We start from the raw sequence: 22,875 nt of genomic DNA, 5'->3' as shown, positions 1-22,875 counted from the left end.
CCCCCACAGCCACCCGTCTCTTGTCGCCGGACCCACCGGTGCCCCGAGTCCCCACCCACCCCCCGCTGCCGCCGCCTCCTCCTGCTGCCCCCTCCGGTCCGCCGCCCCACGACGACGCACTCTACTCACTCCGTTTGAAACGACCGACCGAGGGGGGGAAAAAAAGTAAATAACAAAACTACTAAGAGCGGAGAAATAAAGGGATTGAAAAATAGAAAGCAGGAGGAATTGGGGCGCGAAACAAAACAAAAATAAGCAAAAGTACCTTTTCTTTTTTCTTTTTCGTTTTATATTCATTGAAAGTCAAGCATACACTCGTCCGGGTTTGGGCCGTAGCGATGGTTTGTATTCATTGCGTCAATGGCATCCATGTCCTCCGGCTTCAGCTCAAAGTCAAAGACCTTGGAATTCTCCACAATGCGGTCCTCGTGCGTCGACTTGGGGATGGTGATGACGCCGTGCTGCAGGTCCCAACGCAGTATGACCTGCGCCGGGGTCTTTCCGTACTTGTCGCCGATGGCCTTCAGCTTGGGATCCGCGAGGAGGTTGCCCTGTCCGAGTGGGGACCAGGCCGTGACGGCGATATTCTTAGCCTTGCAGTACTCACGCAGCTCCTTCTGATTGTTGAGCGGGTGCAGCTCGATCTGGTTCACCATGGGAGGCACCTTGCAGTGCTTCAGCAAGTTCTCAAGGTGGTGCTGGTGAAAGTTGGAGACGCCAATGGCGCGAACCTTCTTTTCCTCGTAGAGCTTCTCCATGGCGCGCCAGGAGTCCAAGTACTTGTCCTTCCCCGGCCAGTGAATGAGGTAGAGATCGACGTAGGTCAGCCCGAGCTTCTTCAGGCTTGTCGCAAAGCCCTTCTGTGCCTGCTCGTAGCCCTGGTCGGCGTTCCACAACTTCGTCGTGACAAATATCTCCTCACGCGGGACGCCGCATGCAGCAATGCCTTTGCCAACGCTCTCCTCGTTCTTGTACACGGCGGCAGTGTCGACGTGGCGGTACCCGGCCTTGACGGCGCACTGCACGGCATGCACCGTCTCCTCGCCCTGGGCGGACTTCCAGACACCAAGCCCAAGCTGCGGCATGGCAACGCCGTTTGAGAGCTTCACAGACGGCATGCAAGGCATCTGGGAAGTGTCTCCCTTTTGGTTGTATTATTTTGTTTTGTGTGTATGTTATTTTGTCCAAACGGACCTTTTGGTTGGCTTTGCTGTATTTCTCTGACTTTGTGAGTTTTTTTTTTATATGTTTGCTGTTTTCTGTTTGCTCTGCTTGCTTGAACTATGGCCGTCCTCGCCGAGGGCGTGGGCGAAGGCGGAGGGGGAAGGAGAGAAAGAGAGACGTGCGGGACACGTGCGGGACACGTGCGGGGCGCGTCAGCCGGCGGCGATGTTCGCCCGCGCGCCAGCTGCCCCACCGGCCACCGAAAGGGCCGGGCAGACAAAAAAAGAAAAAAAAACAGAAGGGGGCGGGGACGGGGCAAAGGCCGAAGAAGTGAGGGAGAGAGAGGCGGCAGCCGCCGTCCGTCGCCGCTGTCTACACGTTGTTCTCTATGATGTCGGCGGTGTCCCCGTCGAGGCCCGGGAGCGGCTCCACCTCCGCCGGCGCACTCCGCCCCTGCGAGGCGACGCGGCTGAAGTCGTCCGTGAAGGTCTCCATCGAGCACATGTCCACGCCGCACTGCGTCGTGACGCGGAGCGGGACCCGCAGCTCCACCCCCGGAAACGCCTTGGCGACGTACGTGTGCACCTCCACCAGCCGCGCCCGCGTCTCCCGGACGCACTCCTCCAGGACGTCGACGTGGCAGTCCAGCCAGAGCGAGTCGTGCACAAAGTTGATCATGAACGCCTTCTGCCCGTAGAAGTCCCTCCGCACAAACTGACGAAACACGCGCCCCACCATCATCTGCGCCAGCTCCGCGCCGAAGCCCTGGATGGGGTAGTTCTTCACGGGCGGCAGATTCAGCACCACGTCCCGCGTCTTGAAGCTCATGCGAAGCCCGGTTGGGAGCTCCGCAACGAAGTGCGTGGGAAGGCCGGGGTTGCCCGCACGCAACGCGACGGCGCGGACGAGGCGATGGAACTGCGCGATGCCGGGGTACTCCTCCTCCTCCTTGCGGATGGAGGCCTCGAGGTCCTTCACCGGGATGCCGGTCGTCTTGTGCAGCAACGGCACCCCCGCCCCGTAGAGGCGCTGGAACGAAAACGTCTTGGCGGTCTTGCGCAGCTGCACGTACTCCGCGACGCCGCGCTGGTACCCGTCGTAAATTTCATCGTACGCAACGCCGCTGAAGAAGGATGCCCGCTTCACGTGGAAGTCGACGCCGCGATTCAGATCGGACACGAGGCGGCTGTCACCGCAGAGAAGCGCCAGCACGACAATCTCCAGCTGCGAGTAGTCCAGCTCCACGCAGCGCCCCTGTGCGCCAAAGCGGGAGATAAAAAGACGCCGCAGCGGCGACTTGTCGTCCTTCGGTATGTTCTGGCAGCTGGGGTACGAACTCGTCGTGCGGGAGGTCGTGGTGGCCGTGAGGTCGATGCACTGCCGCACCCTGCAGTCCGGGTGCAGCACAGACAGCCGTCCGCCGGGGTCGGCGTGAAGAAAGCGCGCCGCATTCCGTTCCAGCTGCTGTTTCTGAAGCAACAGCCCCGCCACGTGCAGCTGCATTCGATGTAGCGTCTGCAGCGTGTTCTCGTTGAGCAGCTTCCCCCGCAAGGAGGCCAGCTGCCGCGGGTTATCGATGACCTGCGACGCCACACCGGGCAGACGCACCACCGCGCGGTCCCGCCTACGCTCCAGCGGGAGAAAGCAGCCGGTGCCGGGGTACGTCACCAACGTCCGGGCGGCATGGCTGAAAACGGCATCCCGCTGCTTCGCAACCTCCCGACCGGCCAGCCCCAACGCGTTGACGAGAACAAACCACAACGTCTTTGCGTCCGTGTCGGCGCGATGCAGCGCACCCTCGGCCTCAACGTGGAGCCCCTCCACCAGGGAGGAGAGCCGCAGGGAGGTTGTCAAGATCTCCAGCACGCCGCGGTCCACGCGCGAGTTCTCCGTGGAGCCCTGCAGGTCGCGCTTGAGGGCCTTCAGCAGGGCGAGTGAATCGCAGAAGAGAATGCTGTCCATCGCCACCCCCTCGCGTTCAAAGGCGCGGCGGAGCAGCGGCTCGTCGAGGGCGAAGACGTTGTGCCCAACGAGGACGGTGACCTCATTGGGGTCGCGCTGGGCCTCGTCGAGGCGCAAGAACCGCGCAAAGGCGCGCGTCACCTCCGGCAGCCGCGGCGCCCCACGCACCATGCCGTTCGTGATGTGGTGGATCGCCATCGTCGCCTGCGGGATGGGCCGCTCCGGGTCCACGAGGGAGCTGAAGGACGTCCCCTCGACGGGGTCCCACGCGGCGACCTCGATGATGGCGTCCGTCGCGGTGTTCAGCCCGGTGGACTCGACGTCGAACACCACGAGCCGGTACTTCCGCAGCCCCGCGGCCGCGTCCCGCGCCAGGTGCTGGGCCACCCGCTGCGGGAGCCGCCCCGCCGCCCGCAACCCCCTCTCACTCGCAAACCGCTGCAGGTGGACATCCGCCGAGAGCAGCGAGAGGCTGCCGTAGCGGTGGCAGAAGTGGACGAGGTGCGAGGTCCACGCGGCGGACTCCGGCACGGCGTCCGTGTACCCCAGCGTGATGCTCCCGCCAAACAAAAACGCGCCGAGGTGCTGCAGGGAGTTCCAATCAAAGAGTCTTTGCAGGTCCGCCGGCACCTCGCTTGGGAGGTACAAACTAAGAGCCTTGTCAATGGCCAAAAGGCGATTGCGGACCGCCTGCGCTTGCCGCGCCGCCTCGGCCGCGTCAATGTGGATGCCGGCGCTCTCAATGGACGCCATGGCAAGAAGGGAATCCATGCGGTGGGCGAGGCAAATCACTTGACTCCGCTCACACGAGGTGGAGAGCTGCTCCCGGAACACGACGGACAACGCATCCACGGCGGCACTCAGGTAGTGTCGCAGAAACGCAAACGGCAAATCCACCGTGGCGATCCCGAGCACGGCGCAAGGCGGCGTCATGACGCCGTACTTCAAGGCAACGTCACGGAAGTTATTGCCGCCCGTCTGGCAACGCTGGGCCTCCAAAATGTACTCCGCCAGCATCGTGCACCAGACCCTTCCGCCACGCTTGAGAAAGCGGAGCAGCTCCGGGTCATCCCAGACTAAAAGCAGCAGTTGCTTGGCGTCGTGGCACACAAGCACGTCAAACTCGTCCAACGCGGGAAGTGTGAAATCACCCCGCGCCGCGTACTTCGTCCAGGGCTCCAGAACGCGGTGCTGGGCATCCATCAAGGCGGCGGCCACGACGAAGTTCACGGCGGCGTGCGGGTTCGCCGGACGCGTGTAGGCGGCAAACTCCGTCGCCACGTAGGCAATAAAGAGGTGCCGCTTGTACTTCCGCATCTCCGCCTTCTCCTTCGCCACGCGACGGTCCAGCGACAAAACGCCCAGCCACTTTTCCACCTCGGTGGCGGTCACACACGCCGCGGTCTCCTCGGCGCGGTGGGAGATCACTGGCTTTGCCTCGCCCTCCCGCAGCCGCTTGACGTGGTAGCTGCGGAGGCTGTTCCCGGCCGTGACGTAAACCTCGAAGAGGAAGTCCATGTCGAGGCCCCCCGACACCTCACGCAGTGAGGCCCAAAAACGGCTCGGCTCCGACTGGTAGACGCCGCGGTACTTTTCGCCCAACTCGGAGGCGAAGACCACCTGGCACTGGCGGCCGGCTTTTGCCATGGCGGCGCGGCAGCGCAGCAGCGTGGGGCGGTCAGTGCGATTTGTTGGAAGGAAAATAATGCGCTTTGAGTGCCGCTCCAGCAGACAGGCGAGGATGTCGGAAAGCATGCCCCGCGCGGCGTACCGCCGTTTTTGTGCGGGGTCCCACAGGACAATGTTGAGACCACGGGAGCCGGAGCGGACCAGGTGGATGACAAACACGTCGAAGCGCGGCACGATGAGGCGGTTAATCGTGCGAATGGGGTCCTCCTCGTCCATGCGGCACGCCAACGTGCGCAGGTACACCCAGTGGGCGCGGAACCATTGCTCGCTGAGCGGCGTGGGGGTGACCACGGCGTAGTTCGCCACCACCTCCCGCAGGGGTGGCGGGTCGGGGTCCAGCGCCGCGGCGAGCTCGAGGTTGTCCACGTGCAGCACAGGGAGGAGGCCGCTCTGCCGCAGCGTCGCCAGGAGCCGCTGGAAGTGCGGCGCAAGCACGTCCCGCTCCCGCTTGTGCGCCACAATCGGCAGCAGAATCATCTGTGTGAGGCCGTGCGTGTGCTGCATGAGCTCGTCCGCCGCCGTGGAGAGGTCGACGCCGCCGCTGGCAGTGTGATCGCCACCGTCGCAGTCACGCGCCTCCGCGCCGGCGGGGGGTGGCGGCCCCGCGACGACCACGACGCGGTCGCGTTCGATGGAAAAGAAGTGAAAGCGGCGGGAGCGCAGGTCGTACGACACGAGAAACACGGGGAGCTCCTCGCCGCGCCGCTGCTCCTCCTCCTGCACGCGCACCGCGTGGCTGTCCTGCTGCGTCTCCATGCCCCTCACCACCCGCTCGTAGTGCTGCCGCACACTTTCCGCCACGCCGGCGTCGAGCAAGACGGGCACGCGAAAAAACTCGGCGAAGGCCTCGGCGTCGTTGGTCAGCGGTGCCGCTTTCTGCAGCGCCGCCTGCGTGTTGAGAAGCGCCGGGAAGCTGAACGCGCGCCGCAGGCCACCCACAAGGCCCACCGCACGCGCCAATAACCGACGCATTCGCCCTCCCACCCCCACCCCTTTTTCTTTTCTTTTTCTTCCCCTGCAGGGCGGGGAGCCAAAAGGAAGCGAGGGAAAAACAAAGACAAGAAAAGAAAAAATAAAAATAAAAACCTTGCCGGGCGTGCGGAGGACAAGCGCACACAGACCGAGAGAGAGAGAGAGAGAGAAAGGCAGACACGTGCAATCAACGGGGAGAGGCGCACGGGCAGGGGGGGGAGCGGAGCGGCAGCGTCTACGGCACGGCGCAGACGCGCTCCCCCCGCGGACGCCTCTAGCCGCCGCCGGCCGGGGAACTTTCCCCCGGCGCCTCCGCCGCCCCCGAGAGCCGGTCGGCAATTTTATGCAGGCACGCGAGCGCCTCGTCGATGTCGCCGCACCGAACCGACGCCTCCCCCAGCAGCGCGTCCGCCTCGTACAGCAGCCCATCGCTGCAACCGAAGAGCAGCAGCGCGGCAGTGACGACGGCCTCCGCGACGTGCCCGCCCCCCGCGGCATCCGCCCCCAACGTACGCCCCAGCAGCCGCCTCACGTGCGGGGCGCACGCGGCGAGGAACCAGCGGGCAGAATGCGCCGCCGTCGCCTCCCAGCAGAGGAGGACGACCATCAGGTCCACCACCCGCACCGGCGCCCCGGCCGCGCCCTGCTGCAAGGCGAAGAGGGCGCGCATCAAGTCCCACTCCTCACTCTTGCAGCGCGCCGCACCGCAAACGCGCCGCGCTTCCTCGTCGCCCAACACGGCATCCCCGAAGCGGGACTCCTGGTCGGCGACGCACGACAGCAGCAGCGGCAGCTCCGCCGGGCTGTCGATGCGCCGCCACGCCGACAAGAAGGTGTCCAGCGGCGCGTGTTGCATGCGGGGTCCCCCTTAGTGCCAAGGAACAGTAGCAGCAGGGAGGGACAGAAGCGGGAGGTGGTGACTACAACAGCGTCGACAACAGCTGCGGAAGCGTCAAAAGGGAAAACGACCAGGACCTCTTCTTTTGTTTCTCCTCCCCCACCCACACACACACTTTTTTCTTTTTTACCTCCTTTCCATTCCCCTCCTCTCTCTCTCTTTCCCTCTCACACACACGCCCCCTCATGTTCATTAGTTTTTTATTGCTCCTTCTCTTTGGGGAAGCAGCGGCACGCGGGGAGGGGGTGATGTGCAGGCCCGCAGTCGCCCTCGCCATTACCCCCCCCCCTGCAGACCACAAAAAAAAAACAACAACAACATATACTAATCACCACTCGCGTGTCACCTCATGGCTTTGTCTCTTGCTCTTTGCTGTCGGTGTGCTGTGCCCCCAACCGCGCCGCGGAGGCCGCTCCTCCCAGGTGCTTCATCCGCTCCACCTCCTGCACCGCTTGCAGGTACGCCTGCGCCTCTTCCTGGCGCTTTTTTTCGAGCAGCATCGACTGTGCGGTCATGTGTCTGCGTATGGCGAAGAGCTCCTTCTGGCGCTGGTAGCAGCGGCTCATGCCGTAGAGCGAGCCGACGGTGACGGAGAACCAGAAGAAGACGTACATGGTGTGCACAATGGGCAGCAGATGCACGTACGTCACCTCGTCTGTGCTCCGACGCCACGGCCAGGCGTGCCCCCGCACGATCCGCTGGTCGTCGCCGGAGTAGTCCTCTAGCATCTCCACGTAGTAGTGGTGGAGGCCGTGCTGGGCAACGCTCGCCTCGGCGTTGGGGGCGCCCCAGCGCCGCTTGTAGTAGTCTAGCGCCATGTTCATCGGCCGCAGCGCCATCCAGGAGAGGTCGGCGGCGACGGGGCCCTCGTTCAGCGCGTTCTTTCCCCAGAAAAGCGAGCCTGACAGGAACTCCTCGCGGCGAAGGATCCCGCGCACGGTCGCCGTGGCAAATCCCTCGCCGATGTACTGCATCAGCAGCGTGCGGTGCCTCCCCGCGTCAATCGGAACCCAGCCGCGGTTCACCATGACGAACTGCTTCGTGCCGGCGATCTCAAAGGGCGTCACGACGAGAAAGCCGCCCTTGCTCTCGTCGTGTCCGGCGGTCCCCTTGTACGACGGGAGAGAGCGGGGACCCACCAGCACGGAGCCCTCGTTGTCGAAGACGCCCTCCAATTTGACCGGGAGGAACTCAAACTTGTCAACGGCCGTTTCGTCCGGCGGGAGCTCCTCCACGGCGGGCTTCAGGAGATTCTTGTGGTTCTCAAGCAGTTGCTTCTTCTCCGAGCGACGGAAGATTTGCCAGATGCCGGCGTTGAACGACACCACGGCGCTCGTTAAAAACATGACGCCCATGTAATCCGGCCTCATGGTTGCCCTCCGCTGACTACAGTGCAAGCGATGTATTGAACCCCAGACGGTAAAAAGGCCGTGTATGTCCCGCCCTTTGCCTTTTTTCCTCTTTTTTTTTTTGTGTGTACGTCTGTTACTTTGCTCCGGCGTATTTGTTGGTGCGCCAAGGCGAAAGCAGTCGCCCACAGCGAGAGAAGGAAGGAAAGGAGGGGAGCAACAGAAAGGGCGAAAACTGCGGGAGTCCCAAGCAATGAAACCAAACACGTCGTTGGCTATCCTAGAAAGCCCACTAATCGCGCAGGCGAAGAAGCAGAGACACGGGATGCGTGACTCACCAGGTGCATCCACGGACACGGGTATAACTACGCCAACAGGACGCGCAAAAACACAAAGATATGTATATAAGTAAACGTACATACGTATATAATGTGTGTATACATATATATACTGCATATACGTATGTCTGTCTGTCTGTCTGTATATATGTATATATGTGTATATGTGTATATATGTATGTATATCATTGGTAGGTGCACGCGTCAAGAGAGGCGGAGACGGCTTGGACGGTGCAGCGTTGCGAATTGCATCCTCCTTCTTCTTCTTCGCCGCCGCCGCCGCCGCCGCCGCGTAGGACAAGGCGGACGCACCATTGCGAGTTCATAAACAAGCCAGTCAGAGTCAGTGTACAGCACCGGCGCAGACGGTGCAGCCCGCCCACCGCAGCGCCTCACGGGCGCTCCGCCCGGTTGCACTGGTCCAGGAGGTGGTTCAGTTCGCCGTACAGCCGCTTCATCTCCACGAAGTTCCCGCGGGCCTCCTCGAGGGCATCGGCGTAGACGGCGCACTGGCGGTTCAGCCGGGTGAGCTCGTCGTGGAGCGCTAATATCGTCGCATGCTCGTCCCTCTCCCGGATGAGCTCGCGGCAAAAGTCAACCTCCAGCTCCCTGCGCTCCTTCTCTATGCCGTCGGCGGCGATGTGCAGCCGCTCCTGGTTCAGGCGCGTCCGCAGCTCCGCGTTCTCCTCCCGCAGCTGCGCGTTCCGCTCACGGAGCCGCTCCACCTCCAACTCCATTGGCTGCGCCACGCCGGGGAGGCAGAAGCGATGAAAAGGGAAAAGGGGGAGGAGGAAAAAAAACAAAGAAAGAAGCGGCAAAAGCGTGCAGGAGATGAGAGGCGCCCCCCCGCGCCTCAGAGGAGGAGAAGGACACCACGCACGCGCAGCAAAACAGGAGTGCGCAAGCCACACATGTTAATGCGTCGCGGCAGCAGCAGGCGCCCACAGCACCTTGCCCGCCAGGGGCTGTCCCCTAAAGGAAAGAGGGAGGGGGAAGGGGAAGCAGCAAAAAAGAAAAAAGAAAAAGGTGAAACACGGAGTCAAGCGTGTGGGGATACTACACAGTACATCGCCGCCCAGCCTCCAGCCCGCCCCCCGCAAACGCATAGAAAAATGTATATATACACACACATACACATGGAGAAAGGGAAGGAGGAAAGATGAGCGGGGGTGGGGGGGGAAGCGTGGGTCGGAAGGAGTCTCCAGCGCCGCCACGGAGGGAGGCCAACGGCAAGGACAACTCCCTCCGTCAAAGCCCCGCCCCCTCACCCGCTGCCGCGGCAACACAGGACCCGTAGGAAGCGGGGGATTCTTGTGTGGCTTACAGCAGAAAACAAAAAATTCCACAATACTGGGGGGTCCTTGAAAGGGCAGCTGGCAAGCAGCCATCAAAGGGAATGGGAGAGAAGAGGGAGAAAAAAAAGGGGAAAGTTGAGGAGACCCTCCAGAGGAAATAATCAATGCGGCTCGGGGCCCTCACTATTTGTAATCACAAGGCGGCGTAAGGCGGCGTTCTCCATGTCCATTTGGTCAGCGTAGCTGGACACCAGACGCAGGTGCCTAGCCATTGCCTGCATCAGGTGCTCAGCCAGGGCTGCTCTAGACACCTTCTGAGTGCAGCCGTAGCGGGCGTAGGGGCAGTCACACTTCACGTCCTCCCGCGAACTGGAGGGGGCCGGCGACGGAGACGTCCCAGCGTCGCTCTCGGCGCCCGCGTAGAGGCGCCTTACTAGCCTTTGCTGCTGGCCCTCTTTTCCGGAGGCCAGGCGCCGCTGCTGCTGCTCCCGCGCCCCGCGGGCCTCCCCGTCGGGCGATGGGGCCGTCGACGCCGATGACTCCGGGCGCCGCGGCGAGAAGTCGGCCCTGCGATTTGGATTTTTGGGGCAATCCGCCATGTGCGCCTCCAGCCGCGACTTGCGGATGTACCGAAGGCAAAAAACGCAAGCTACTTTCCTCATCTCACACCCAAGCTCATGGGAGATCACCGCGTGGCGGGGGAGTTGCACCCCGCAGTGGCGACACTTTTCTTTGCCGGCGACGCACTCCGTCAGCGTGTGCTTCTCCAGCTCGCTGCGAAGGACGTGGCAGGAGCAGAGCGGGCAGCGCACGGGAAACCTGGCGCAGCGACGGTTGTGGCGCGGCAGCTCCGCACGCAACAACCGCTCGCCGCAGTGCGGACAACGCATGGGGAATTCCCTGCACTCTGCAAAGTGCGCCTCAAGCTCCTGCTTTGCCATCTCCTGACGACAGTGCGGACACTGCGCGTTGAGGCGCAGACACACATGCTTGTCTCCAGCGAAGATGGGGAGGCCGCAGTTCTGGCAGGGCGTGGGGGCCTCGCGCTCCAGCTCCTCGCTAGCCGGTCCCTTCAGTTCCTTGATGCGGTGGGCGTAGCGCAGCGTGTTCAGCGTGTCCTCGCAGTGCCGCTGGCACGGGGAGATGTTGGCAATCACGCACGTTTTACATCGACCGACAAAACTCTCGCGCAGAATTTGCGTCAGCTTCGAGGCACGAAAAGGGATGTGCCGCTTGCGCATCGAGATGGCGCGGATGCACTCCTTCAGCGCCAGAAGCGACTTGTTGATCTCCGCCCCCTCGCGCCGCACTTTGACGTCGGCGTCGGCCGTGTCCGCGGCCCGCTCACTGCCGGCCAAGTCTACAAACGTCATCCTTCCGCAGGAGGCGGCGCCCTCGCGGTGCTGCAGGCGCACTTTAATCTCCAGCACCGCGTGCGAGCGCGAGCTCCGGTCGTTCGCGTGCGTCGTCCCGCTCGCCCGCAGCAGCTGCCCCTCCGACATCAGCTGGCTCAGCTGCTGCTCGCCCGCGATGTCGCGCTCCGAGAGGCCGACGATGTGGAGGTTGCGGAACTCGTCCTGCAGCATCCGCACCTCCGCGCGCCCGTTGAGGAGGTCGAAGAGCTTCACGCCGTACACCTCGTAGAAGCTGGCGGAGAGCGTGCAGGACGCGTCGGCCGCGAGGAGCTCGCGCACGATGAAGCCGTAGAGTCCCTGGCACTCCCCCGCACGGCCAAGCATCGTGTACGTCTTGCCGCTGCCTGTTTGCCCAAACGCAAACACGACGGCGCCGCCGCCGCCCTTCACGTCCTGCAGCAGCGGGCGGCAGCACGTCTCGTAGACGTCCGCGTTCGCCGCCGTCTCGTCAAAGACGTGGTCGAAGCTGAAGATGGCGGGCTCAATGACGGGCGTCAGGTCCACCTTCATCTTCGGCTCGTAGACGACGACGGTGGTGGCGGCCTCGCAGCGCACCACGTCGTTTTCCTCCGCCTCCTTGGGCATCAGCTTCGGCCGCTTGCGCACCGCCACCACGATCGACCCGGCCGCGGCTTCGCGGGGAGGCAGCGACATGACGCGACGCCTGCGCCCCCCCCAACGGACTGCTCGCCAATAAACCAAAGCAAAGAAGAAAAAATGGTGGAGGGGGGGAAAACAGGTTGAAACGGCGCGTGCAGAGAAGGGCAACATGTGCAGAAGATCTAGACGAGGGCGGGAAACACGCGCAAATTACGCAACGTGGCCGCATGCGCCAGAGAAGACGCGGGGGACGGGGCGCAAGGGGACGTTGGCCCACAGGCAACAGCGGGGGCCCAGCAGCAACGTGCGAGAGGCAGCGCCAGGGTGAAGGTACGAGGTGCAAGTGGGCTGGGTCCCTTTTAGTTTATTTTCCTCTCCTTTCGTGCTGCTCGCTTCGTTGCAAGCATCTGCCTTGCCTCCTCCTGCGGCCGCGTTTCCCTCCTCCTCCTCCTCCTCTCCCTCACCCCCAACAACAACAACGATCACTCGTCCTTGATGGTGTTCTTTGGCTTGGGGCTTTTGGGCACCAAAAAGTTGTCGGTCAGCGCCCAGCGACGCCGGGACCAGTACGGCCGCGCCGCATCCCGCATCTTCACGTCGTCCGCGACAAACGCCCGCGGGTCGTAGGACTCAAACATCGTGTTCGCCTCCAGCGCCTCTCCCTCGTGGCGGTTTGCCGTCGCACTCGGCGCCCGCGCGGGGCTCCCCAGCCGTTCGTCGACCACGCGGGCGCAGACGGTGCGGGCGGGCGGCGGCGGCGGCCTCCCCTGCTCGTCCACGTCCTCGAGGAAGAGGGGGATGGCGGGGTCCCAGTTGCGCTGCTCCGGCGTGCCGGGGACCCGCGGCAGCAGCCCGTGCGCCGCGTGCCGCTCCACCACCGCCCCGGCACGGATGAGCTGCACGAGCAGGTGGTCCTGGTGGTGCTTAAACGCAAAGCGGCGGCCGCTCACGCTGGCGGGTGTGCCGTCGGCAAACTCAAAGTCGGCGATCTCGCGCGTGGGGCCGTACATGCCGGGGCGCCCGCCGTGGCCGTGGAAGAACATCCACTCGGTGTGCGTCTTCCGCATGCGCGGCCGCGGCAGCGGGAACTCGGAGAGGGCGGGGGGGTACTTTGGCGCCTCGCCCGGGGCCGCCCACGGCGGGGCGGCGGTGCCATCGTAGTTTGACCGCGCCTCGGAGAAGGCGCGCGTCATGGCCACCGTCGCCGTCGCCGGTACGACCCGCGGCCAGCGGACGGCGCGAACGCGCATGCTGCTCTACAGCGACTACTTTCTACACTGCGGCGGGCCACGAGGGAAGGGAGAAACAGACGACAGTTGCCACGCCGCGCCCCAGCGCCGCTTAAGTGCCGTTCGCTGCGGCCCACGCGGCGGACGCGCCGACACCGCCGCGACAACGCGAGCGCGCACAAGAGAAGGGTGAGAAGAATAAAAGTCACACACACACACACACCGAGAGAGAAGGAGAGAGAAAGAAAAAAAAGTAAGCCCCGACGTCCAACCACTACGCTACGGGCGATTGCCGCCCGACGAGGTCGCTTAGCTGCTCCAGCGCAGCCACGCTCACCTCGCACCGCGCATCCCGCTCTGCGATGCCACTGAGAGCCCTAAAGGCCCTCACACCAGCCGCAGGGTCAAGCGAGGCGTGGCACCAGTGGCGATGCACGACGGCGCGGTGGTAGACGAAGGCGGCGTAGTTTCGAAAGTCGTGTCGCAGGCCCCGTACAGAGCGCTCAAGCACGCTGAGCCCATCCACGCCGGCCAGGAGGCAACGGCCGTGGTCGGAGACGGCAAGGGAAAGGCGGAGGTAGACGGGGGCCGCCTGGTGCCTCATCGACACCGGCAGCGACGGCAGGAGGCGCTGCCACGCCCCCAATCGCAGCCGCAGTGGCACTTGCTCGCATCCCACGACGCACTCCATCGCCGTGTTTGTCGCTGCGCCGTCCGTGGATAGGAGCCGCAGGGCGCACTCCCAGCTGGCGGGGAGCACCCTTGGAATAACGCGGCAAAGCAGGCCCGCGTCCCCACTCAGATCCCCCTGCAGACACGCCAGCGCCGCCTCCCACTCCGTGGGCGGCAGTGCATCCACCACCAGACAGAGCATCTTCACCGTCGCAGGCGTTCCCAGCAGTTGCTGCAACCGTAGCAGTTGCAGTGACTCCTGCCACCTTCCCGCCCTGCGCAGGATCGAGTGCGTCGCGTAGAACAGGCGTGGGGACGGGGGGGCGTTGCCATGCAGCACATGACTTGTCAGCAGCTGCAGCGCGTCGCGCCACTGCCGATCCACGGAGCGGGCGGAATCCAGCAGCACAAAGAGCAGTTCCGCATGCGTTTTGCTCAAGCGCCCAGCGGTGGCAGTGGGCGTGTCCTTCCCAACACCAATCAGTGCATCTGCCGCGGCTCCCCCGGCTGCGCGCGAAGCCACAACCGAATCGCCTCCAGCGGGACATCGGCGGAGGCGCAGCACGCCAGCAGCTCCGCGACAGACGCGTAGTGGAGAGGCATCCGCTCGGACACGGCCCTCTCGACGGTCCACAGCGCGGCCCGCCAGTGTCCCGCGTTGCGGGCGGCACGAATGAGGAGCGGCACCCACGCCGCCTTGCGCTCTCGCGCCACCGCCCGCGAGGCCTCCACCCACCTGCCGTGGTGCGCCAGCAGCCCCACAAGATCGCGCGTGGCACCGCCGCCAACCTGCGCCACAAGTGCGCAGGCCTCCACCCACTGCTTGCGGCGCACGAGGGCGGCCAGCTGCCCCCGTGCGGAAGGTGCCGTGGGCGGGGCTCGCCCCGTCGTCATCGTCATCCGCGCGAGGAGCGCCTCCACCGCGGCGTGGGCCTGCCGCGTGGCCGCCGCACGGGAGACAACACCCGCGTAGCACCGCAGCAGGTCCGGGCGGTGGCCCATGTGTTTGGCGCCGACCGCCAAGAAACGCAGGGCCGCCTCCCACTTTGCCGCGTCGATCTGCCACAGTGCGGGGTTCACCTCGGCCCGCAGCGACGTGAGGGAGGCGTCGGCCCACAAAAAGTCAACATTGGCGGAGAGGGGCGTCGTGCACGGCGCCGCCAGGGCCAAAAAGGCCACGTGCAGGTGGGCAATGGAGGGGGCCGCCATGCCGTGGAGGCACCGCAGCGCCACGAGCCACTGCCTGTTGCGCGGGGCGAGGGCGGCGAGGCGCGAGAGCCACACGCTGCCTCTCTCCGACAGCCGTGCCGAAAGCAAACCAAACGCGTCGGCGTGCTCGGGCCTTAGCATAACCCGCAGCACCTGCGCAGCCGCATCGCGGTGGCTTTCCAGGTGATCTAAAACAAACTGAACCAAGCACTCGCGGTCCCTGCAGTGGCGCAGGACCCAGTCCACGACGGCGCCGTCACCGACGCCAGTGCACAGCAGCAGCAGACTCCGCCCGCTGGCAGGCGGGAGGTCGTCCACCACAGGCGGGTTGGGGCCGCCCTGCTGCACGGCCGCGAACAGCGCCTCCGCCGCCTCGCCGGACTGCGCCGCCTGCACCACCAACAGCGGGAAGACGCCCGACGCAGAGGGCAGCGGGTGCAGCATCAACTCGCCCAGCCCAAGTCGCTGGCACAGCGCCACCCAGACCGTGGCCAACTCCACCGAGTCCGGTGGACAACGCCGCAGATGGGCGCACCACCACCGCACGTCCTCCCGCCGAAGGGCACCGCCGCGGAACTGCCGCGAAAAAAGTTCCAGGCACAGAATGGCATCCCTGCGCCGCAGCGGGGCGGCAGTGGCGACGGCGGCGGTGACAGCATCCTGCAAGCGCCTCCGCGTCGCTTCCACTAACTCTTCTTGGCAGCAACGCATCGCGGCTGCGAGGTTGTCCTGCAGGATGCGCCTGGGCAGCGCGTCCAAAGCCGCGGCGGGCATCGGCAGTTGGCGGCGGGAGCAGCAGTACGCAATCATCTCGCGATAAAACGGCTCCGACGAGGGGCTCGTTGACGGCACGTGCGAGAAGCACGTCGTCCACGGGCTGACGTGCGTGTGCACCGCGGCATCCACGTACCACCGAGCCACGCAACGGTCCGGTATTCCCTCGGCCCGCAGCGGGAGCAGCGCCGCTGGGCCCGGGATTCCCCGCGCCGCCTCGACGAACTGCAGGAGCCCACAGCGCAGCAAAGACGCACGAGACGCCGCACTCTTGTCGTCATCGCCCCCTTCTTCTTCGCTCTTGGCGCCCGTCTTCCCGCCACCGCCGGCGGTTTCCAAAAGAAGTGTGTGCAGGACGCGTCTCTTCACGATTGGGGAACGACCCGCGCGATCCCAGCGCCGGGCGCAGCGGAGCGCCTTCTCAAACTCCCCCGCCGCAAGCAGCACGCGAAGGACGGCCGCACACGCCATCGCCATCGCCTCCTGCTCCGCGACGGAGGCGGCCTCGCGCGGCGGCGTCACGTCGCGCGCCATGCGCCTCGCCACCAGTTCGTGTGGGGCGCCGGCCGCCGTGGACTGCGTGAGCGCCGTCAGAATGCAAGAGATGGCCGTGTGCCGCTCACGCAGCGCCACCTCCCCGCGGCGTCCTACCGAGCGCGTCGCCAGCGCGTCGGCGTAAAGGCCGGTCGCCACCTCCCAGCAGCTGGCGCCGCCAACGGCAAGCATCCGCGCAATCGTCTCCGCGGCGGCCCTTGACGAGGCGAGGCCTGGCCGCTCCCAGCGCTTGCGGTCGTGGCGGTCGTGGTGGTCGTGGTGAGCGTGGCGGAGAAGCCAACTGCGGGCTGTGCCGCGCCCGGCGTGCGTGGCGGATGCGGCCGATGTTCGACCCACATGCATGCGCGTCCGCCGAACGGAGGCAAACAACGAGGTTGAGGTTAAAACCGGGGAGACCCCCCACCCACCCACAACCACCACCAACCTGCACTCAACCAAACACAGCCGCGGCAGCAGCAGTGGCGGCTGGTCGGCGGGGAGACAGAAGAGGCGAAGAGAGGAGATGAGAGGAGGTGGACGCAGGCGGCGCCACGGCGGGACACAAGAAAAACAACAACGAAAACCGCGCCACAAGAAGCGGGACCAAGAACAACAAGAAAGCAGCAATGATGGCCAGTGACAGGGAAACAAACAAGGGGGGGGGGAACTCAGCAACTAATCACTGCTGCCAAGCCTTGATGGGTGCGCTGGAGTACAGTCGCAGAGCGTACTTTGCGTGGGAGGGCTCGGCGGAGGAAACCACCAGGACGTACGTCACGTTCGCCGCGAGCTTGACGGGCGGCAACGCCACTCCGTAGAGGGCGTACAGACCGGACGACTCGACGCGCTCCATAGTGGCGGCATCCCTCGGGCGGAAGAGCGCCAGGCCGGCGTAGACGTCGTTACTCGCGTCATCGGCGAGCAGCAGCAGCAGCCGCCCCGTCAGCACGCACGGGACGCTCGCCAGGAGGCCCACCTTGCCGTTGCTGGAGAAGTACGCATCGGCCCGCGGCAGCACCGTGGCCACCTCCGCCGCGACGCCGCCCGTCAGCTGCCCCTGCAGCTTCGTCTCCACAAAACCGACACCCTCCGGCACAATCTCGCGCAACGCATGCGGCCCAGTCGTTTCCACGACGAGCTCAAACGCCGCAGACACGCCCTTGTCCCATAGCGCCGGCACGACGGTGTAGTCTCCCGCGGGCAAAGGCGAAGGCGGCGCCGCCACGGCCCCCTCCTTCTTCTCCTTCGGTCTCTCGCCAAGTAGCCGACCGCGGTCGAAGGAGACGCACCTCCAGAGGCTTGTGTCCACCACCACACCGCCGTGGGCGTAGAGCGGGGCATGCAGGACGAGACTACACTCCTCGTTGACGGCGCCGACCCTCGGCGACCACTTCACCGGCTCGTGCGCCGGATTTTGTTCCCTCCGCAGAACGTGCAACTGCGCCGAGGCGTCGCAGTCCGGAACGTGCAGCCGCACGGAGAGCATGGACGGGGTGGAAAGCGTTAAAAGGTACTGTGGGTTGTAGGCAAACGTCTGCAGTCCGGTTCTGCCGCCACAACTCACCCCCTTCTCCCATCGCCCCTGTTGGACGGTGCAGTGTTGCAGGCTACTCTGCGGAACGAAGTGCATGTAGACGCCGGGGCCAGACGGGGCCGCCTCATTCAGCTTCGCCTGCGGCCACTCCGTGTGGAGCGTGAGCGAGAAACCAAATTCCTCCCTCGCCGTCGACTCCGTCCGGCTCACCACGACGAGCAGGTTGCTCGTTCCTGCGGGACAATCAAAACTCAGCGTGTGCTCCGACATGTTCTTGTAGGAAACGTCGTGCAGCGGCGCAAACCCCGCCTCCAACTCCGTTCCATGCGCAAGGCGACGACAGTAGCACTTCTCGAAGCTGCAGACGGCGCCCAGATGCTGTGCGATGGAGGGATACGGCGTCACGTCGTAGACCTTCACTGCCACATACGGCACTCTTGGGTCATCCTTCACAAATTGCAACCCAAACTCCTCCACGTTCTTGACGTGACGCGCAAAGACGAGGTGCATGCGGGACGGCCGTGGCGCGTTAATCACGCCAACGTGGAACTGCGGCGTCTGGCCCGTGCTCGTGGTATACGGAAAGCGCCTGTGACAGGAGAGCCGCGTTGGCCGCCGCGACATCCCCTCTGGAGTCTTGTAGAGCATGTAGGGGTTCCAGCTGAGGCAGCAGCGCGAAAAGTGGGCGCAGAGGTCGCCCCACGTTATCCAAAACACGCCTTGCTCCGCCAGCGCCTTCGTGTACTGCAGCTGCGCTAAGAGCGCCCTCGCCGCCGCCCGCTTGTCGCTGAGCGAGTACGCCCCCGCCCAGGACTCGCGCCCCCATGGGTTTTTGAGCTGTAGGAGACGCTCCCCGCCAACCTCCCGCAGCGCCAGCACGGCGTAGGCGTGGGAGGAGACAAGTCTCAAACGCCGCTCCTCCGCCTCCGGCAGCGCCGCGGTACTCGCCGTCATGAGAAGCGAGCCGTCGCCGTGTCGCCTGGAGAGCCGCGTCCACTGAAGCTCGGGGTCGAGGTCCTTGGATTCCAGTGAAACACGGTCCGGGAGCCACCCAGAGAGCTTGTAGAGGTCGCTGCTGCTGCTGCTCCCCGGGAACTCGTAGCTGCCGCCGCAGAGCTTCACAAACGCCTTCTCCATGACCGACACCCACAGCTCCGTCTCGTCGTTGCTATAGGTGCAGAGCAGCCGCCCGGTGTGGGGGGACGCGGGAAAGCGGTCGTCAACGGTAATAAGACGGGTTATGCCGTTGATGAGCATCTTCACACAGTACTTCCCTTTGGGGTTGATCACGGGGTCGCCGTTGTTGTCCTGCGGGTAAATCACGTTGCTGATGATCTTCCCCTTGGGGAACCGCTGCTGGTACGCGGCGCAGATAATGAGGCTGCACACCATCGAGCAGTCCCCCACCACGGTCTGCTTCACGCTCAGTGGGTCGGCGCGGCTAATGATGCAAAGCTCCACGTTCGGCTTGATTTCGCCAATGCGAAGATACTGCGCCCCTTCCGCCCGCTGCGACGCCGCGAGACGTGGCGTGAAGGGGTCCTCCCAGTGGCCCTCGCACGGCATAAAGACATTTTCTCTGGCGTACCCCTCCTGCACATCATCCCACATCGGCAGCCGAATCGTCTCAGTGAATCCCGAGCGCCGCAGCACCTCCATCTCCGCCGGAAGCACCGGGTTGTCCTGCAGGAATCGCGGCTTGAAGTGTTCGTAGTACTTGCGCCGCAAAAGAACAAGGTGTTCCTCAATCCGGTAAAAGTTGCCGGGCTTGTTGCGCTCCCTGCTCCCCATATCATATGCATGCTGCAGCACGTCCAGCGACTGCTTGTACTTTTGCTGCTGCAGCAGAATGGCGGAGATGTCTATGGCCTTCTTCACGGTGTCGGAGACACGTGCGGCGGAAAACGCCGCCAACGGGTAGTCCGGTCGCCGCGGCTGCGGCTGCGGCTGCGGCTTTTGTGGCTGCAGCGGTACTGGCGTCGCCGCGTGCGCAGGAGCGGGCGGTGAATGAGCGGCGGGGTCCGCCTTGGGCCCCTCATGCGGCCCTGGCGGCGGCGTTTGCCGTCCCGAGTCCTGCGGCCGCTCCTGCGCACGCAGCCCCCGCCGCCGCTCCTCCTCGGCCCTCGCCACGCCACGAAGCCGCTGGAGGTGGAGCGCAGCGTCCTGCAGGTGGTCCGTGAGCACCTGCTGCTGCGTGTTGCCCAGCGACTTCTCCTGCAGCGCCCCGCGGAGGCGGTGAATCGCCAGCGTGAGCCACTCCTCCGCCTCCCGCAGCCTCCCCTGCCGCTCGAGCAGCAGGGCGTTCTGGACGCACGCCAGGGCCTCCATGCTCATTGCGCCTCCGCCCCTCCTGCTCTCCCCGCACACGCGGTCGGCTAACTTCTGCCTCTGGGGCGCGGCCCGTCGCTCACGGGTCCCTCCCAGAGAGAACAGGGCGGGGGGGAAAAAAAGAGAAATGGAAAAAAAAAAGGCCAGCGGCACGGGGCGACAGCGAGAAGTGCACACGTTCAACTGCGCCAAATCTGGCCCCTTTCATTCCTTCTCGCCCTCCCCTTCTCCCCGAGCACGGGGACGCGCTCCTCGTTCGCGCGCGTGCGCGCTCTCTCCTCTCCTCTTCTTTTTTCTTCTCACTTCGCGCCCACTCCCGCTCGCTGCTTCGCTTTACTCCACGTCAAGCGCCCTGTGAATGACGGGGAACACGGCATCGTCCACAAGCGGCTGCCCGGGCTTGTAGCTGTGCAGCGGCCCGTGCGAGTCCCGCGAGGCCCACGAGTTGCGCAGGCCATCAAAGACGCAGCGGTCAGGCATGAGGGTCATGGAGTATTGATAGGGGCAGTTGACGGTGCGGGCCGAGGGCGGGGTGTAATTTGCCGCCCCGCCGCACATCGTTGGCTGCACCGCGCTCAGCGTGTAGTGGTTTGTGAAGACGACGCTGCCGGGCTCAAGCGGCTCCAGCTGCACCACCGGCAGCTCCCGCAGCGGCGCAATGTTGCGTATCGCCCGCCCCATGTCGAACACGCCGCCGGCGCGGTAGCGGCTAAAGTCGCGGCCGTCGTCCGTGAACTCCCGCATGACGTGGTGGGAGCCGGGGATGACGAGCGCCGGCGCCTGCCCCGCGGCCAGCCCCACGGACACCGTCATGCCGCTTCTGCTCCGGAAGTTCGTGGCGCTGCCGACGAAGTGAAACGGCGTGCTGTTGAGGAACGGGTGGTAGTCGTGCACGGCGTCGTCGAAGAGGCGAACGACGACGTCCCCCGCCAACGCCGCCGCGGCCTCGCCGACGGCGGTGCCCAACGCCCCGTCAGCCCCCGGCAGCAGCAGCCGCTGCAGCGCCGGCGAGTCCGGCCACACGCGGCACCAGCACTTGGACCAGTTCTGCAGGTGCTCCAGCGCGCGGTCGAGGTGGTACTCGCGCCGCACCTCCATCTCCATCTTCCCGCTGCCGCGGTAGCGCTCGAAGCTCGCCCGCACGTCCTCGTAGGTGTGCTCGCCGCCCAGCTCCCGCATGCGCGCGTCGCTCATCCGCCCGGCGCGCTCCTCCTCCTCGCCCACGCAGTTCTTCACGTACTTGAACCGCATGTACTTCGCCCGCACCGCCGCCAGCCTCGCGTAGACGCGGTCCACCTCGCGCGTGTTGCGGCACTTGAGCAGCACCTTGCGGTACCGCCGCTCCAGCGCCCGCGCCTCGTCCTGCCGCCGCAGCTGCGCCTGAATCTCCGGCGGGGGCGCCTGCGCGCCCAAATTGGCCGTCGGCTTTGGCTCCATCCGGGCGTCGAAGTCGATGCGGCCGTTGTGTTCCTCGTCGACGCCGGGGAACACGCGCGCCCCACGCGCCTCTGCCACGTCGCGGCAGGCACGCGCGAGCGCGGCGACGAGGCTCTCCGGAAGCAGGCCGCGCGCCACCACCACCCCGAGCTGTCGGTACGTCCGGATGCCGGCGGGGGACAGCAGCCCGGCGCGGCCGTTCACGTACAACTGCGCCTGCATGATTCCCTCGGCAGGCAAAACGGCGCACCTAAAGGCACACACGCACATATATATATATACATACATGAGTGTGTGTGCGTGTGTATGTGTGTGGAGGGAAGGCGCCGAGGGGGAAAAGGGGGGCAACCGCAGCGTGCATGCCACAGCCGCAGCAGATGAATACACTCACGCAGCTCGGGGCCCACAAAGGCAGGATCAGAATAATAATAATAATACCAGGTGGCTCACTCTCTCAACTCCGTGCACACCAACTCCCGCTCTCTTCCTCTCTTCCTCCCTTCCTCTCTCTCTTCTAGAGGCACTGTCGATAGCAAAACAATTATATATATAACCGTCAGACACCAGCCAGCCGTGCACGCGCAGCAGCAGCAGCAGGGGCCGCCCTCAGAGGGGAAGTGGCGACACCACCGCCACCGCCACTTCGCGCGCCTCGCCGCCCAACGATGCGTAGGCCCGACGCGCCTGGCGGCAGTATATAATTCCGCCGGCGCCGTCGTCCTCCTGCAGCGATTGCACGCACACCTCCGCCTGCGCGTCCGTGGGGAAGAGCACCCGGCAACGCAGCGCCAACGCCTTCGCGCTGTTCAGTAAAATGCGGCTCCCAAGCGCCAGGTGCGAGGCGCCAAAGGCCGCGGCGTGCATCAAGAGATCCACCTCAAGTGCCAGCACAAACATTGTGCGTTGTGTGGCGGGCGCCTCCCACAGCACGGCGCCGGTGGCGCGCTCAAACAGGCAGCGCACCTGCACACACGCCGTACCCGAGACTTCAGCCAGCCCACACGCATGCGGCAGCGACAGCAGGTGGCGTGCGGCAGGCAACTCTGCGGCGGAAACGAAGTCGTCAATTTCCCGTGCACGGGCGGGGTCGTCGCACGCCACAAATAAGCTCGCGCGCAGCCCGTCGGCCTCAACGGCAACGTCGACGGCCGCGCGGCCCCGCCCAGAGGAAGCCGCAAAGTCGCTGAGTAGGGCGTCACGCAGCAGCCCGGCGCAAACCGCATGCCATCCCCTGCCAGCGAGCCAGCGCGTGTGGCGCGAGAAGAGCTCCACGTCTGGCGGCACCGCACCCACGCTCACTTCTGCTGCCGCTTCCTCGAATGCCGTGAGGCGCCCGCGCTCTTCCTCCCACACTGCCAGCGGCGCTGCTGGCGGCGGGCGCGGGGTCGACGGCGGCTCCTCCTCCTCAGTCAGCCCCACCTCAAGCCCCCGCAGCCGCTCAGGACGGTCCGCTCGCAGCCCACCCGTCGTCTCGGT

General features: G+C 65.1%; 12 protein-coding genes across 12 annotated transcripts, besides 15 other annotated features; all 12 read right to left on the bottom strand.

Moving 5' to 3' along the window:
- Positions 1 to 59: 59 nt before the first annotated feature.
- Positions 60 to 118: a microsatellite.
- A 175-nt stretch (positions 119 to 293) lies between these two features.
- Tco025E_05163 (prostaglandin f synthase) lies at positions 294 to 1,118 on the bottom strand (the record flags this gene model as incomplete). Its single annotated transcript, XM_029372064.1, has 1 exon — positions 294 to 1,118. The coding sequence occupies one exon, from the start codon at positions 1,116 to 1,118 to the stop codon at positions 294 to 296; it is 825 nt and encodes a 274-aa protein (XP_029227832.1).
- A 418-nt stretch (positions 1,119 to 1,536) lies between these two features.
- Positions 1,537 to 5,787, bottom strand: Tco025E_05162 (putative mitochondrial DNA polymerase I protein B; the record flags this gene model as incomplete). Its single annotated transcript, XM_029372063.1, has 1 exon — positions 1,537 to 5,787. The coding sequence occupies one exon, from the start codon at positions 5,785 to 5,787 to the stop codon at positions 1,537 to 1,539; it is 4,251 nt and encodes a 1,416-aa protein (XP_029227831.1).
- Positions 5,788 to 5,862: 75 nt separating this feature from the next.
- Positions 5,863 to 5,900: a microsatellite.
- Positions 5,901 to 5,937: 37 nt separating this feature from the next.
- Positions 5,938 to 5,960: a microsatellite.
- A 101-nt stretch (positions 5,961 to 6,061) lies between these two features.
- On the bottom strand, positions 6,062 to 6,643 carry Tco025E_05161 (uncharacterized protein; the record flags this gene model as incomplete). Its single annotated transcript, XM_029372062.1, has 1 exon — positions 6,062 to 6,643. One exon carries the CDS (start codon positions 6,641 to 6,643, stop codon positions 6,062 to 6,064), a length of 582 nt encoding a protein of 193 aa, XP_029227830.1.
- A 187-nt stretch (positions 6,644 to 6,830) lies between these two features.
- Positions 6,831 to 6,854: a microsatellite.
- A 178-nt stretch (positions 6,855 to 7,032) lies between these two features.
- Positions 7,033 to 8,055, bottom strand: Tco025E_05160 (surfeit locus 1 family protein; the record flags this gene model as incomplete). The annotated part of the gene is made up of 1 exon (XM_029372061.1): positions 7,033 to 8,055. One exon carries the CDS (start codon positions 8,053 to 8,055, stop codon positions 7,033 to 7,035), a length of 1,023 nt encoding a protein of 340 aa, XP_029227829.1.
- A 375-nt stretch (positions 8,056 to 8,430) lies between these two features.
- Positions 8,431 to 8,493: a microsatellite.
- A 1-nt stretch (position 8,494) lies between these two features.
- Positions 8,495 to 8,516: a microsatellite.
- Position 8,517: 1 nt separating this feature from the next.
- Positions 8,518 to 8,552: a microsatellite.
- An 88-nt stretch (positions 8,553 to 8,640) lies between these two features.
- Positions 8,641 to 8,664: a microsatellite.
- A 100-nt stretch (positions 8,665 to 8,764) lies between these two features.
- On the bottom strand, positions 8,765 to 9,109 carry Tco025E_05159 (uncharacterized protein; the record flags this gene model as incomplete). Its single annotated transcript, XM_029372060.1, has 1 exon — positions 8,765 to 9,109. One exon carries the CDS (start codon positions 9,107 to 9,109, stop codon positions 8,765 to 8,767), a length of 345 nt encoding a protein of 114 aa, XP_029227828.1.
- A 239-nt stretch (positions 9,110 to 9,348) lies between these two features.
- Positions 9,349 to 9,399: a microsatellite.
- A 429-nt stretch (positions 9,400 to 9,828) lies between these two features.
- Positions 9,829 to 11,736, bottom strand: Tco025E_05158 (putative MCAK-like kinesin; the record flags this gene model as incomplete). Its single annotated transcript, XM_029372059.1, has 1 exon — positions 9,829 to 11,736. The coding sequence occupies one exon, from the start codon at positions 11,734 to 11,736 to the stop codon at positions 9,829 to 9,831; it is 1,908 nt and encodes a 635-aa protein (XP_029227827.1).
- Positions 11,737 to 12,097: 361 nt separating this feature from the next.
- Positions 12,098 to 12,144: a sequence feature (GA-rich).
- A 20-nt stretch (positions 12,145 to 12,164) lies between these two features.
- On the bottom strand, positions 12,165 to 12,932 carry Tco025E_05157 (uncharacterized protein; the record flags this gene model as incomplete). The annotated part of the gene is made up of 1 exon (XM_029372058.1): positions 12,165 to 12,932. One exon carries the CDS (start codon positions 12,930 to 12,932, stop codon positions 12,165 to 12,167), a length of 768 nt encoding a protein of 255 aa, XP_029227826.1.
- A 185-nt stretch (positions 12,933 to 13,117) lies between these two features.
- Positions 13,118 to 13,134: a microsatellite.
- Positions 13,135 to 13,185: 51 nt separating this feature from the next.
- Tco025E_05156 (uncharacterized protein) lies at positions 13,186 to 13,785 on the bottom strand (the record flags this gene model as incomplete). Its single annotated transcript, XM_029372057.1, has 1 exon — positions 13,186 to 13,785. The coding sequence occupies one exon, from the start codon at positions 13,783 to 13,785 to the stop codon at positions 13,186 to 13,188; it is 600 nt and encodes a 199-aa protein (XP_029227825.1).
- A 278-nt stretch (positions 13,786 to 14,063) lies between these two features.
- Tco025E_05155 (uncharacterized protein) lies at positions 14,064 to 16,463 on the bottom strand (the record flags this gene model as incomplete). Its single annotated transcript, XM_029372056.1, has 1 exon — positions 14,064 to 16,463. One exon carries the CDS (start codon positions 16,461 to 16,463, stop codon positions 14,064 to 14,066), a length of 2,400 nt encoding a protein of 799 aa, XP_029227824.1.
- Positions 16,464 to 16,600: 137 nt separating this feature from the next.
- Positions 16,601 to 16,633: a microsatellite.
- Positions 16,634 to 16,779: 146 nt separating this feature from the next.
- Tco025E_05154 (calpain protease-like protein) lies at positions 16,780 to 19,968 on the bottom strand (the record flags this gene model as incomplete). Its single annotated transcript, XM_029372055.1, has 1 exon — positions 16,780 to 19,968. One exon carries the CDS (start codon positions 19,966 to 19,968, stop codon positions 16,780 to 16,782), a length of 3,189 nt encoding a protein of 1,062 aa, XP_029227823.1.
- Positions 19,969 to 20,233: 265 nt separating this feature from the next.
- Positions 20,234 to 20,268: a sequence feature (GA-rich).
- Positions 20,269 to 20,295: 27 nt separating this feature from the next.
- On the bottom strand, positions 20,296 to 21,621 carry Tco025E_05153 (putative 40S ribosomal protein S8; the record flags this gene model as incomplete). Its single annotated transcript, XM_029372054.1, has 1 exon — positions 20,296 to 21,621. One exon carries the CDS (start codon positions 21,619 to 21,621, stop codon positions 20,296 to 20,298), a length of 1,326 nt encoding a protein of 441 aa, XP_029227822.1.
- Positions 21,622 to 21,686: 65 nt separating this feature from the next.
- Positions 21,687 to 21,714: a microsatellite.
- Positions 21,715 to 21,956: 242 nt separating this feature from the next.
- Positions 21,957 to 21,996: a microsatellite.
- Positions 21,997 to 22,005: 9 nt separating this feature from the next.
- On the bottom strand, positions 22,006 to 22,875 carry Tco025E_05152 (uncharacterized protein; the record flags this gene model as incomplete). The annotated part of the gene is made up of 1 exon (XM_029372053.1): positions 22,006 to 22,875. A coding segment is annotated over one exon (870 nt), but the record flags the coding sequence as incomplete, so codon positions are not given.

The sequence above is a fragment of the Trypanosoma conorhini genome, assembly GCF_003719485.1.
Source record: "Trypanosoma conorhini strain 025E chromosome Unknown Tco_14.4_contig_00289, whole genome shotgun sequence".
Classification (NCBI taxonomy): Eukaryota; Euglenozoa; class Kinetoplastea; order Trypanosomatida; family Trypanosomatidae; genus Trypanosoma; species Trypanosoma conorhini.
This window is presented reverse-complemented; position numbering and strand designations above follow the sequence as displayed.